At 36.3% G+C, this 14,895-nt stretch overlaps 2 protein-coding genes and 1 long non-coding RNA gene across 3 annotated transcripts; 2 read left to right on the top strand and 1 right to left on the bottom strand.

Moving 5' to 3' along the window:
* Positions 1-1,266: 1,266 nt before the first annotated feature.
* cplane2 (ciliogenesis and planar polarity effector 2) lies at positions 1,267-4,345 on the top strand. Its single transcript, XM_065279865.2, has 5 exons — positions 1,267-1,490; positions 1,674-1,826; positions 2,545-2,669; positions 2,754-2,890; positions 3,143-4,345. The coding sequence occupies exons 1-5, from the start codon at positions 1,385-1,387 to the stop codon at positions 3,384-3,386; spliced, it is 765 nt and encodes a 254-aa protein (XP_065135937.2). The 5' UTR covers positions 1,267-1,384; the 3' UTR covers positions 3,387-4,345.
* LOC135770157 (uncharacterized) lies at positions 3,801-4,818 on the bottom strand. The gene is made up of 3 exons (XR_010542560.2): positions 4,352-4,818; positions 4,119-4,235; positions 3,801-3,937 (listed from the first exon to the last, which is right to left on the bottom strand). It is a non-coding gene; the product is annotated as an uncharacterized lncRNA (long non-coding RNA).
* A 229-nt stretch (positions 4,819-5,047) lies between these two features.
* Positions 5,048-14,234, top strand: wdr82 (WD repeat domain 82). Its single transcript, XM_065279864.2, has 9 exons — positions 5,048-5,425; positions 6,224-6,321; positions 9,020-9,086; positions 9,177-9,276; positions 12,837-12,953; positions 13,053-13,208; positions 13,290-13,359; positions 13,440-13,582; positions 13,807-14,234. Exons 1-9 carry the CDS (start codon positions 5,265-5,267, stop codon positions 13,834-13,836), a joined length of 942 nt encoding a protein of 313 aa, XP_065135936.1. The 5' UTR covers positions 5,048-5,264; the 3' UTR covers positions 13,837-14,234.
* The last annotated feature ends 661 nt before the right edge of the window (positions 14,235-14,895 follow it).

The following is a 14,895-nucleotide window of genomic DNA, read 5'->3' as shown; positions in this document are numbered from 1 at the left end:
TTGAATTCCAAACAATGACAGCATCTTTAGCACACAAACCTTGACAGAGCTGACAAATATCACGTTATTTTGTCGCCGTTTTGCGTGTGTAGGTTCAGAAATCCATGTTTGTCCTGTGGTGGCTACTGTAGCTTCTATATGTGTTTCCAAAGGGAGGGGTGGGCGGTGTTGGTTGCAATTCGCAATCTCACCACTAGATGCCGCTAAAATGTACCCACAGCACCTTTAAACTCAGATTTGACTCCTCCACTGGCAGTATTTCTTAACGATACAGTATACAGTGGTCCAAGAACTATTTGGATACTTAAAGAGCACCTATTGTCCAATTCACGTTTTTACATTTCCTTTGGTGTGTAAGTGTGTATTAGGATATGCTAACAATATGCAAACGGTACATACCCCAAAGTAAACGATGTCGCAAGTTATCGTTTCCAACGTAAATCTCTTTTCTTGGACTACAACAAACACACGGATTGTAGGCAACAGTTTACTTCCTGGTATTGATGATGTTGACAAGACCGACATTATCATAATTCCTCCCGCTTGGACTCACAGCCTATAAGTTAACTCCTGTTTGCAACCGAATCTTTCAAATATGGTAAGGAGCGTCACATTTCCTGCTGATGTCAGAGGTATTCATACCAATCACAACGTACAGATTAGCTGGCCAATCAGGGACACAGAGCTTTTCAAATCTGTGCATTTCAAAACGAGAGTGAAATCTGGAGTTTAAAAAAATTTACGGTATGTGGAAAATAATGTGTTTTTAACCATAGACCACGTCAACACATTGTATTATACCAAATACACAAAATAACATTGTATTTAGCAATGAAACAGGTGCTCTTTAAATCACACATTTAATAATGTTATTTTATTAATTACAAACAATTGATTCATATTTAGTTACTGTTCAAAATTAAGTTAATCTTAATTATAAACTTTCAGGTTATTAAACCTATATAAAGATGTCCATAGATGATGTAATGAGCGCCACCCTGTGGTTGTTCTCCAAAGGCCATATGTGTGAACATGAGGATGTTTGACATTATACATCCAATGAACTAAATTAACCTTGGTCTTGCTAGTTAAAAATATCTGAATTAATTTAACTTCAAAAATGCTGTTCAGATGCCATATGTCTTTAAATACTATTTAAAGCTGTGATATTTAGTGACTTAAGTGTCGAACATTCAATATAACGTTTGTGTAGTCAAATAATTATTGTGTTGTTTATATATATATAATTGTAGACCACAGACTTTTATTTTGACATATCCTTTACGACTATTCAGCGGGACGAAGAACTTCAGCTTCACGCCCGCCCGGATCCAGTTACTTGGCATCACAAAATAAAACATAAAACTCTTTTATTTTAAACCAAATGTCTGTCGTTTCTGGCTCCATAATCGTGCCAGATTGGCACCGCTGCGCAGACAGTAAAGAGTTTTTCAGCAAAATATTGCATAAAAAGAGACGACGAAAGTTTGGTAAGCTTCATCTCCATGGTTACAGCATATCAAGCATCGCTGTTATGTATCGTTATTCATTCTTACGATAATATATTTTAAGTGTAGTTCATAGTAAGTAGCAGTAGCAATGCTTACTTAAGCAAGTGTTGTTAAGTAATTTGAATAAATGCAAAATGCACATTTTATATGTTGATGTACGAGGTCTCTTGGAAGCTCCGATGATGCCTCCTCATATGAACGTGGACACCGTGCGCTACAAGGTTTTCATCTCCGGTAAAACTGGAGTGGGGAAAAGCGCACTCGCTGCCCGTCTGACTGGCCTCGATATCCCCAAAATGCACTATGAAACCACGGGTGAGTGACAACTCAGATGAAAAATATATTTATATATATATATATATAATATATTAATTACTCAAATGTATTAGTGTATGCTATAGTTTAGTGTAGTATTAATTTAAGTGTAGTAAATCCTGTGGCTTGCAATGGTAAGGTTCAAAACACAATACACTGTATTTTTTATTTTATTTTTTTATAATTTTTACTTAATTTTATATAGTAAATAATACTATAAACACTAAAGTACTTTTTTTTTACAGTAAATAACCCTTTGCACATTTTTATTTGCATAAAAGAACATTGGTGGTTACTGAATAAAGAATTGTGGGACTCTTATATTGCATAATAAATATACAATTTTATTTATATGAATGTTATATTTATATATATATATATATATATATATATATAAAACAATTATATTGAATATGATACAATAAGAAAGACATACAAATGAATAACATAGATTTACATATAGGAGAAAAACAGAATATTTAATTTAAATAAAAAATTTAAATAACGCAACAAAATTTGGTATTTTTATTGTTGTGTATTAATTTGAAGGATGAAAATAGAGAGTTAAATAAAAAAAAATAACCATTTTTGTTTATAACTGAAACATTTAGCATACAATATCATGATCTTGGCAATATATTCATTAGCAAAATTGTCATGGTTTTCAAAATAATAAAAGATTATTTTTGAGATCCTTAAAGAACTGTAATTCCTGTAGGCATAGAGACAAGTGTGACCTTCTGGCCTGCAAAGCTGAAGGAGAGTGGTCGTGTGTTGTTTTTCCGCTTTGAGTTTTGGGAATGTGGAGAAAGTGCTATGCGAAGATTTGATCACATGTTACCGGTGAGCCATTTTTTTTTTTTTTTTGATAGCCACTTACATTCTCTCAAAACATTTTATTTACAACGTTGATACTTTTCTCTGCAGTCATGTAAGGAACAAGTGGATGCAATACTTTTTCTATTTTCCTTCACTGACCGTGGCTCCTTTGAAGATCTTTCAAATCAGATATCTCGGATAACAGAATCTTCAGATCGAGTGGTTAAATTGGTGGTTGGCACAAAGTATCCTTTTAGATTTACTAGTTGAGAGCATTTGGTTGACATAGTGGAACACACATCAGTGTAAAAAGACCGAAAAATGGGGGACTTATTCCACAATATTGTATTTTAATGAGATCACACGAGTCTGGTTTAGTTTTGCTAAACATTTAATTCCATATTGTTTTGTTACAGTAAAAATGTAAATTTTTAGAAACATACAGTGTATCAAGAAAAATCTATCTATTTTAATACTTATACACCTTAACGGTGCAGGTTTGACTTATTTATGCATACAGATGTCACAGAGAGCGATGTAACACACTTTCAAGGGGTGTGTGGTCTTCCAGTCTTTCGCATGGAAGGTGATGTAAGTGCAGGGCTTGGTGAGGTTGCACCCCTCTTAAATGCCCTTGCTGAAAACCTGTGGTACCAGGACTGTATAGCTGCTTCATCTGCATCTATCTCCCCACAGCCTGGCGCTGGCCACGGGCAAACAGACGCAGAGATCATTGTATAGACTTTATATCAACATGCACAGTATTTGTGGTTCAGTATGAAAGAATTTGTGTTTTCTGAAATCTTCTTCATACATGTGGACATATTTGAGCCTTACTTAAAAACAGCATATGTATTTATTGTAAGGATTTTTCGATGAATCATCTCAGCTTACTAACAAATACAAAAAGAAATCTCTGTGAGCTATGCAATTTTCTGCAAGCAGTCATGAAAATGATTAAAATGTCTTGCAAAAAACATTGTATTAACAAACATGTATAATTATAAACATACAGTGTATATAATGTAATTGAATTTATTAAAATAAATCGACAATTTTATAACAGATTTGTAAGTTTAACAATCCAGATATGTGTTCTTAAAATCATTTAAAGTAAAACATACTTTTTCCAAACCTATATCCATGCATTATGTATGTCCAATGTGCTTGTGAGCTTTAATACTCAACATGCCACTTTTCTCTAGAAATGATGTGACTGACATTGGGTCCACATCAGCTGGGAATTGGCACTTTTGACAAATGGAGTTCTCAATTGTTCCATCCAATGCCAACTGATACATAAGTGTGGAAAATTGCAAGAAAATAAAACACAAATTAAATCTAAGAAGAAAAACAAATGTGGATATGGTGGTTAAGTTGTGTAACTACATGCATACAAGCTTGTGACCACATCCAATGCAAAGATCCTAATGCTTTGCATTTAAATAGATTTTATAATTTGAGTTTGCTTACCTTTTCTGCATGGACTTGTATGCAATTATTGGTGGATGTTATAATCACTTCTTCTGGTGCAAATTCAGCCACATTCACGGTAAATATGTGATGATCTCCCACCGTACACATTTTCCCCTTTGAAAAAGATATTCGTGTTTAGTACTATGCATAACTACTATATTGTAAATACAGATGAAACCTCGTGTTAAAAATCAGTTTTCATTGGAAATATTATTTTTAACAAACCTTACCTGTAAATCACTGCTTTCCATTTTAAATATGTTTGGTTAGGAATTAAATAAAAAGTATTTTTTCTGCTCAATAATTTCTGAGCTTGATTTTCCTAATGCACTTTTTATGGTGTAAAAGTGCAGTGCTGACTTGCGCTCCTTTTTATACCACTGGCTGCTGAATCTGATGTTTGGTTAGTGGCTATATTTGGGTGATGCTAGCTTGATGTCTATGTGCCAAATTTATTATATGAGAGAAAATGAAATTCATCTTGTGAGATCATATGCTTAAGTTGTGTCTGAACAGCACTTCATTTATTTGAGATGGCCTGTTAAGGAGTAAGTATAGACCTTCAATATTATAAAATAGCTCAACTTAATATTATATTGACTGATGACAAATGGGAGACTAGATTATGATGAAAAAATCTGACTTAACCTAGCAACACTAATCACAAATACAGAAGCACAGCATGTGGAGAGCTATTGTGAAATTCTAAGTCTTCGTCACAGCTGTCAGAACAACACTAAATAACCAACAGCATCCTTGTTATTATTGATGATATTTTTTTACTTAATGGAAGGTTAATATTAAACTATATAATAAAAATTCTTTACTAACAGATATGGAGATGTTAAAATATACACTTCAACGTTCTGCTGTACATGGGACTTTTATTCTAAAACTTCCGCAGGCATTGTCGCCATTTTGTAAACCGTTGTATTACCTCTGCCTTCACCTCGTCTTCCGTAACCTGGTTCATTGACGATTTTCGTCGGCGGGCTTTTTTAACATGACAGAAATGCACATCTGAAAACGTTTATCACGTGTTCAAACACACTTACAACATCTATTACCAAATAACAGGAGGCCTGTTTACTCAGTGTTTTTAGCTAGACGATCTTCCGCGCCTGGCCAGGCAGAAAGGCCACAATGAAACTCACAGACAATGTGTTGCGGAGTTTCAGGGTTGCGAAGGTTTTCCGGGAAAATTCGGACAAAATAAACTGCTTTGACTTCAGCTCAAACGGCGAGACCGTAATATCGAGCAGCGACGACGACTCGATTGTCCTCTACGACTGCCAGGAAGGAAAGTAAGTAATTTACTTACACGTAACGTTGATATGGCTAGCGGTCTTGTAGCGCGACGATTGGCCTTAATGTAAACGTACAGCCTTGATCTTGACAACACCACCGTTACTACGATATCTGGCGATATATGTTGGTTAGTACTGCGATATTGACGTAAATGTTAGTGTTTGTACCAAGTGTTTTTTCTGTGATTTCATTACATGTGTATAGCATAAACGTGTGCTAACCGTTAGCACCCACGCCTCCCTCTAGGGAACTAGCCCGCCTAGCACAGTCAAGCCCCCTTTGTAAAAGTAACGTGGTTTTATTATAGTAAACGTGAAGTAACACTTGTTTATTCATGGTGGAATGATTAACGTTTGTACTATACCACAATTGAATTACAAATATCATACTTAAACGATGGTTACTATGGTAACCATGGTTCATTTTCGTGAGGGGCCCGTTGCTTATGCATGAGCTCAGTTTGTAAACGTTTGGTATGATAGTACATTGACATTATGATTAATATAGGTTATAATTACGTTGACATATGTTGATATTGTGTTTTTATATTTAAATGCAGAATTGTTTTATTAGCATGGGGAAAGGGTACAGCACAACATAGCTGTGCAACTGTCATTTAGTGTTAATCACATACTTGCATACTTGTACTATTGCATACTTATGTGTTATTGTGATCGGTAAAAATAAGATGCAATATGTAGGAAAAAAAATATCTTGACCATGTTAAACCTCCACTGTTTATGTTTTGGTTTAAGTAACCTAAGTCACTTTTTTCTCTCTATGCTCTTTATCAGACCAAAACGGACCCTCTACAGTAAGAAGTATGGTGTGGATCTTATCCGATATACTCATGCCGCGAACACTGTCGTCTACAGCTCCAACAAAATTGATGGTAGGGTTATACAAAGACTATCATCTTAAAAATAAAGGCGTTAAAAAGGGTTCTTCCACATGATGCCATAGAACAGGGGTCGGCAACAGGCGGCCCGCCAGCAATATTTTCTGGCCCACTGGATTAATTTGAAGTCCGTTTTTTTATCAGACTTTTTTATTTTACATTAACAGTTTACAAAAATGGCCCCGTGTATCATTCCTTCATTCGTTTTTTCAAATCAAAACCAAAAAGAAAATAAAGAAAAACGACTTGTTTTTCTATTATTTATTTCCTGAACTTAAATCAAATGACTCGTTTTCCGAATGTGCGCTCAGATCAAAAATAAAAAAATGAATGAAAACGGGTTCGGACAAATTTTAATTGAACACCTTAGCAGACATATACCAATGAAATAAATTTAAACAGAACAGATTACATTTTAATAAGGGTTTTAATAAGGGTTTGAATAGCAACCATGCTTTCCTTTAAGTCTTATTCGCTTACATTCTGACTTTTGAACTTTTTTCATTATTATTTATTCGCTTATAACACACTGATAAATAATATGTATTACCTGATAAAAATATTTGCACTAAATGCTGCACAAAACTCTTCCTCTAGCCCAGAGGTCCCCAACCACTGGGTCGTGGACAAGTTGCCACCGGCTCGCAAGAATGTCCTGAAAAAAACTGCGTATAATAGCTAGTTTAATCTTAACGGGTCGTTCTTTCTTTTTTCTCTACCAGCGCATCCGCGATCATAACTGTCATTAGAGTTTGAGCATATTCTAAAACACAATCGATCAAACAATTGCAGAGATATGACTTCATGAATCTTTGCAAATTTACCTCGTAAATCATGTCAATGCGTGCCTCCGCGCATAGCTGCAACTCCTCCTTCTCATCTTCTCCTTCACTACTAATTTTTTTTTTTGTTCTGTTACTTGAACTTGGGGCTCGAGTCCGACCTAAGGTTCGACCTGCCTTAGAGAACAGCAAGTCAAGTTCGTTTACCGTTAATTATTAAGACTAAATGGGCAGGTAAATTCGTTAGAAAATGAAAGCAATCCGCCAAAATACGGTTTTAAAAGTCTATTAAAATAAAGCCATTATTAATTTTCCTAACGCATAGTTCTTTGATCTTTGCCTCCATTTAAAACGTTATAAATTTGGCAAAGGAGGATTTTCAGCAATTTGTTTGAACAGCAACTCCGCAACCAACTATGGTTTCGGTTTATGTTGGTTAGAAATTTGAGTGAGAGGCTTTGTCCTATTTAATTTATTATTTATATTTCATTATTTTTTCTGTGACATTTTTTCTCTGCTGACAATACAATGTTAAAATAATATTTATATTGGCACGCCACGAACACAATTTTTGAATAGCATTTATAATTGTTATAGGCTACTTCATCTCTCTCTTTTGGTTAGAGACATTTGAATGTGAGATTCTAGAAACGAGATCTAACGTTAAGTTTTGCAGACCTGTCAGGTCGAGAAAGAAATCGGGTGAACACAGAGTCTATTTTAAGCAGTTTACTGATTAGAACATTGTCGGAGCTGGACAAAAAACAGTCCAGCGGAGACCTCCTTAAACCTAAGTTGTGTATGTGTGTGTCCCGGATAAATATGAATTAAAATTGAATACAGTTCAAAAGTCGGACTGTAAGAGTCTTTCATGAGAGCATAATATGCCTGTAATATGTTACCACTATAGTACTTGGTCTGTTTAAAATGATTGCATTGATATATTATGCCCAAATGACTTATCTGTGAGCTTCATTATTTTTTAAAAATTTGTGTGTGCTCATAATCTTTAATCAAAAATGCAAATCTCCTCCCCTCCTCAAAACGATCTCTCTTCACTTCCGGTCAAAAGTATGGCAGGTGGGCGGGGTCCGGGAGAAGATCGCAGTGATTAGCAATTAGCAACACGACCCAACTTCAAACGATCCAATCAGATCTCGATGGACAAATTCAAATCCAGCCCTGCCTTATTTCATCTCAAAAGCCGTTTCATTCGGATATACGTCACCACGGGGAAAATAAGGCAATCGCTACTTCCGTTTCATGGCGACTTTAAAATAAGACACGTAAGTGTGCCAACAGCAGTTGGCCTGCCATCTACTGGCTAAAAAAAATATTGGCCCGCGGCCAAAGTTACTTGCCGACCCCTGCCATAGAAGAACCATTTTTGGTTCCCCAAATAATAAAACCTTTATTTTTAAGAGTGTAGTTACTGCACTATATTGTGTGTGATTTATTAATACAAATGCTTCTAAAAGTGTGATTAATATTTAATGTTAGTATATAAAAGTGTAAATGTTTGATATTTTTCAGCTGCCCCTTTACATTTATTTTAAATTTTTTTAACACTTTGTTTTATGTTATGTATGTTGTGTGAAATGTCTGGTTCATATTATTCATATTCAGGAACTGGAAGTCCACTATCAGCTCTTATTTGTATGTAATGAAGATGGATGAAGGTGTTCCTCAAACCTCCTGCCTGCCCTGGCCTGAGGTAGTTGTTTGTACAGTTTTTAGGGTCTGTTATTCTGCCCTGTTAAGGAGTTAACTGTACAGACTACTGCCTTGCCCAGGGTTGAGCCTGTTCGTCTGACACCTAATACCCCTGAGATTCCAGCATGATTCGTTGTTATAATCTGGTTTAGGGGTTTATTCTGAACCGTTCTTTTCTCCACCATGTGTTGTTGCAGATACCATACGATACCTGTCTCTGCATGACAATAAGTACATTCGCTACTTTCCTGGACACAATAAGAGGTAAGGATCTTAAGATTTTTAGGTAAAGGTTTGCTTTGAAGCATATTTCAGTTGTAATGTTTTATAATGGTGTATCTTATGCTTTTGCAGGGTTGTTGCGCTTTCTATGTCGCCTGTTGATGACACGTTCATATCTGGCTCACTGGATAAAACTATTCGTCTATGGGATCTTCGTTCACCTAACTGTCAAGTAAGCAATTTTTGGGCTTTAAACATTATTCATAATTTTACACCTCTGTATTGCCATCTCTGTTCGAAACATAGAATGGCAGGTTACTTGTTGTACTTAAAAAACAACAGACATTGCATGCGAAATCTGACTTGACAGCTTAATTTATGAATTGTTGTTGTAAGTAAGCAAAGTAAGGTAAGAAGACGAACACTGATATTTTATGTACCTGATCAATAGGGATGCACAGAATGTTCAGCAAATTTAAATTATTCTGTCGAAAAATAGCAAAAAACTAATGCCAAACAAGTGAAATGACTGAATAAATTCAACCGAACAATGAGGTCTTGATGACATGATTAAAAAGCAACCAGCGCAGAGTAAGAGGCATGCAAACATGTTGGTATGCATGGTCGAATTCACAGCCATGCAAAGTATAGTTTATTTTACTCATACGTGTACACAGGTGTTCCACACATGCACATTGCGACAAAATGCAATGCATCTCCTGGGCTACATATAACATTTTCCTGCAGGCGCAAGCGGGACTTACACGCTCAATGTATGGAGGGTTTTAAAAATCTGCCGATGCGTGTAAAAATAGACCATTCGTCCTTAACACAATTTGGGTTTTCTTTCAAACTACCAATTTCTAACTACCAAAGCATTTTTCTGTCCTGCAGTGTTCTACTGAGTAGCTCCACCCATAGTGCTAGTACCAATCCCATTGGTACTATATTTTATGGCGTAATAGCACTTTTGGGAGTACTTCGACTTGGCACAGTAACACTCTCCCTCTCCCATTATGAGAGGGAGAAAGGAAGCGGACTTTTCAGGCGAGTCGAAGTACTCCCAAAAGTGCTATTACGCCATAAAATATAGTTCCTCTTTTAAATCCGCTTAGAAAAGCGCTACGTTTTATTTTGTACCACCAAACTTGCTCGTATAACTACTCGTCTTAAATAGGAAAAACGTTGATGTGTTTGGTCACTTCTAACTTTATCTCTGATTGGTACCATTGAATGAATGGGGCTAAGCTAAATGCTATCGAAGTGTCGCAGCACGCTCCAGCGCTTACGTGCACGCACACAGATGATAGAGGGATGTATCAACAATTCTTAGTTAAGGTAATAACATAGTTTAATATTGAAAATGAGTAGACTATTCCTTTAACTTGTAATATTTATTAGGGGTCGACCGATATGGATTTTTCAGTGCCGATGCCGATACCGATTTTTGATTTATCAGCCTTAGCCGATGACTTATACAGGCTGCCGATTTTCTTGAGCCAATATTTGGAGCCGATACTGCTTTTGCGCACTCAATTTACATCATAAAAATGACACAATGATGATGCCAAATGTTACAAGTCTCAATTTTAAAAAGGTAACGTTTGTTGAACTTAAAAAAAACTATATTTAACAAAAAGTAAAAAACAGGTGAGGGTGCTATGTAGAGATCGACCGATACTCATTTTTTCAAACCGATGCCGATAACAAATATTTGGAGGCTTATGTGCCCGATAACCGATATGCTGAACCGATTTTTATTTACTGTTATACTTCTGTTTTTGACATAATAATTACTACACTACTGAACTGAACAAACCCTTATAATAATAATCATCATCACAATCACTCCCTCTTTGCATACAAAGTCATAAATAGAGGGGTCTGAAAGAGTGAAGAATAATATTAATTTAATGAATAATGTAGAAACTATATTCCCAATACATGGACTATTCCAAACACCCCTATCATTTCGTCAGAAATGGACTGATCCAAAGTTCGCGCTGCGGTTTTCAGGTAACAGAGCGGGAGAGAGAGAAAAGTATAGCGGAGTTGGCTGCTTGTTATACATAGTTTATAGCGTAAAACAGGTGGATTAAGTGCCTTTTTTGGGATATAATATCGTTGTTTTGACCAGCAACCTGAGCCTTCAGCAATCCAACCAGTAGTTAGCAAAGAGATTTTACAAATAATATCACTGACTGGAATACTACATTCAGGAAAGAAACAAACAAAACGGCTTATATATAATCAAATTTCTTAACTGGTAACATTATTTGATTTCAGAATAATTAATATTTAGTTGTTTTAGCTTATGAAATGGCTGTAGACAGCGCTGTTTATCTATGCATTTACTCGCGCATTAACTGTATTAAACTGTGACCGCTTGCGGAGGTAATAAATAATTAATTAATATCCACAGACATTTATTTAGATATTTTAGCAAAATAATGTTTATCTGGTAAATGTTAATAGGGTAAATCTTGTTAAAAGTGGTAGATGTGCTTTAGCCTCCGGTAAGTGATCAGCAATATGAACGTGATTTTACGATGCTAATGATAAGCATAAATAACAGAAAAACGAATTTAATTTAGCGTTTTTAATTCCACAAAGCATTAATTCATGGCTGTTTTATTCATGCAAAGCTATGTCGTTATTGGGACCGGATTTGATGGATCAGCCAGCGTGACTCTGTGAGTTCGTCTCTATTCTTAGACAAGCTGCATACATTGCTTTTAATATATCAACTTATTTAACATAACATACATTAATGCACAAATAAGCTGTGCTATAAATGCCTCATATGCAAAGTAAGTATACTCAAAGTCCTTTTAATAAAGTCGCGTCACTCCGCCGTCATATTTGCTGTGCACGCTGCTGCTGCTGTGAGCTCCTCTCCTCAGATGCGTCCAGCGCGCAATTTTCTTGTTTTTCGGTCAATCCGATATTACAAAACAGATATCCGATCATCGGAAAATGCTCAAATATCGGGGAAAATATCGGAAAACAGATATATCGGTCGATCTCTAGTGCTATGGAACCATGAACTGCACGCTCAATGATGAGGAACTATCAGCAAAGGATATTGATTTCTAGCACTTTACTACTACAAATATATATGTAGGGGTTGATTCCCGGACAGGAATTATCTTAAACTAGGACTAGAGCTTAGTTTAATTAGGAAATATTACTAGTTTTAACAAACATGCCTTACTAAAAACATTACTTGTGTCCATTTTGAGGCAAAACACAGGGCACTGATGTATTTTAAGATATGTTAATTTATTTTAGTCTAGGACTAGTCTAATCCCTGTCCAGGAAACCGTCCCATAGAGATGAGAAATAAAAACCAGAGCTTTAAGATGTTGTCATGGAAAGGTTGGTTGTTTTTAGTCACATGACCTGCAATCGCTTGCGGCTTCCAGCACTCTGTCTGTAACTTATTTTGGAAAAAATTGGGGAACAGGGCAGCCACGTATCGGCCAATGCCCATACACATAAAACTCGCAAATATTGATCACATGTGCGTTTACACTACAAAAGCAATCCGATTGAAAGGGCTTTCGACTACCTCTGAATGTGGTTGAAAGTGGTTGAAAATGGACGAGCTCAAAACGTTTTGAACACCGCTTACACCTGGCATTAACGTCGTCCACTTGTGATCCGATCGCTGAAGACGCATGTTGATGCCAAGTGTAAACAGCCTCTTAGTTAAATAAACTTCATATGTCTTTTCCCTAGTTGTTGTTTTGTACAATGTAAGCTTGACTCAAATCTTATCTTACTTCGCAGGGTCTCATGCATTTGCAAGGGAAGCCAGTGTGTTCGTTTGATCCCGAGGGGTTGATTTTTGCGGCAGGGGTTAATTCTGAGATGGTCAAGCTTTATGACCTTCGTTCCTTTGATAAGGTAACTCGCATTAAATGAAACTATAACCAAGAGATTGCAATATCTGTTTTGTATCACATCCTTAATCATAAATATTACCAAATTTGTCTCCAACATTAGGGCCCATTTGCAACATTTAAACTACAGTACGAGCGCACATGCGAATGGACGGGTCTCAAGTTTAGCAACGACGGCAAGCTCATTCTGGTCTCCACAAACGGAGGGACCCTCAGAGTGCTGGATGCCTTCAAAGGAGCCGTCCTCCATTCATTTGGGGTGAGAATACAGATTGATTTTGATTATGCAATTTTTTTAGTGTTGTTGGTGTCTCACTGAGTTTTTCTCTTTCACTTTAAGGGTTATAACAACAGCAAAGGTGTGATTTTGGAGGCCTCGTTTACTCCAGACTCTCAGTTCGTTATGATTGGTAAGTCTTAACCAGCTATACCAGAGGACTTGAAATGAGTTAACAGTTAGTGATGGTGTCTTCACATTGTGATTTTCTAGGATCGGAGGATGGGAAGATCCATGTGTGGAATGCTGAGAGTGGGATGAAAGTAGCACTTCTTGACGGGAAGCACACTGGCCCTGTCACCTGTTTACAGTTTAACCCCAAATTCATGACCTTTGCCAGCGCCTGTTCTAACATGGTAAGACTTAAGATAAATTGAACATGCATCCTGCATTGATTTGTTTAGCCATCATAGATTTAAACCTGGTACACTTATTAATATAGCAATCCGTTGGTTTTCCCAGTCGAGTGTTTTCTGCGATGTATATGAGCATATATTCAATTACAGCAGAGCTCAGTGTACCAATTTGCTCAAAATTTACAATTTCTCACCCAAACATCATCATCATCTTACCTCCACAGGCTTTCTGGTTACCCACAATAGATGACTGATGTTGTCAGGAGTTAAGAAATGTTGGACTGTAATGTCATCTTCCAGCAGGTGGCATCAGACGCTGTGTTCTTGACACACAGATCTGGCTCATTTTTGGACTTGAGGACTGTAAATATATCAGCTTTGATGCTACGTTTTATTTTTTCGTATCATACTGTGATGCAAAGATAATCTACCATCAAACCTTGTTCTTTTTGTAAAGCATTGTAAAAAATAATCGGTTTGCATTTTCTGTTTTGTTTGTGATATAGTAACAATTATTCTTTAGAACTGGTGTGTGCAGGAGTTTTCAGTGAAACTGATTTAAACGAACATTATAGAACATTATACAGCACGTGTACCTTTAGTAACTAAGAAATGTCACTGGAACATTTTTTTAATAAACGTGTTTATACAACTTGCTGACTTGTACCCTAATGTAATCCATCTGTGAGTGAAGATTCCATAGAATTCCTTATAGATTCAGCTTGTTTTTATATATGTATAATACTTTTTTGATATCAGCATCATTGTGGAATTCTTATTAAAAATACAATCTCATAACAAATATACACTGACCACACTACTTTTATTTACTTGCAATGTGGGATTTTTAGGTGGATCTTTTGACAGAAATGCAAAATAATAATCATAGCTATTTATCAGTGGTGTATAAAGACCTTACATTATGAACTGTATTGTTTTAATTACCTTATAATGAGCCGTTTATACACCGTGGGTCTCCTTACATGGAAGTCTCTGCCATGTTTCTAAATTAACCTTAAATCAGGAGTGCCCAAACTCGGTCCAAGAGGGCCGGTGTCCTTCAGAGTTTAGCTCCAACTTGCCTCAGCACAACTGCCTAAAAAAAGCTTATATGCTTGGTTATCTGCTTCTGTTGTGTTTGCTAAGGGTTGAAGCTAAACTTTGCAGGACACTGGCCCTACAGAATGGAGTTTGGCCACCCCTGCCCTAAATGGACAATCTTCTAAAGAGATGACGACATTTTTGTCCTGTGGCAGCTATCATATGCATATGAGCTGTGGACTGAGCTGTTGGTTTCGATTTGCAATCTCGCC

This window comes from Paramisgurnus dabryanus, chromosome 7 (assembly GCF_030506205.2).
Source record: "Paramisgurnus dabryanus chromosome 7, PD_genome_1.1, whole genome shotgun sequence".
Lineage (NCBI taxonomy): Eukaryota > Metazoa > Chordata > Actinopteri > Cypriniformes > Cobitidae > Paramisgurnus > Paramisgurnus dabryanus.
The sequence above is the reverse complement of the archived record's forward strand: the minus strand, read 5'-3'. Positions and strand labels throughout refer to the sequence as shown.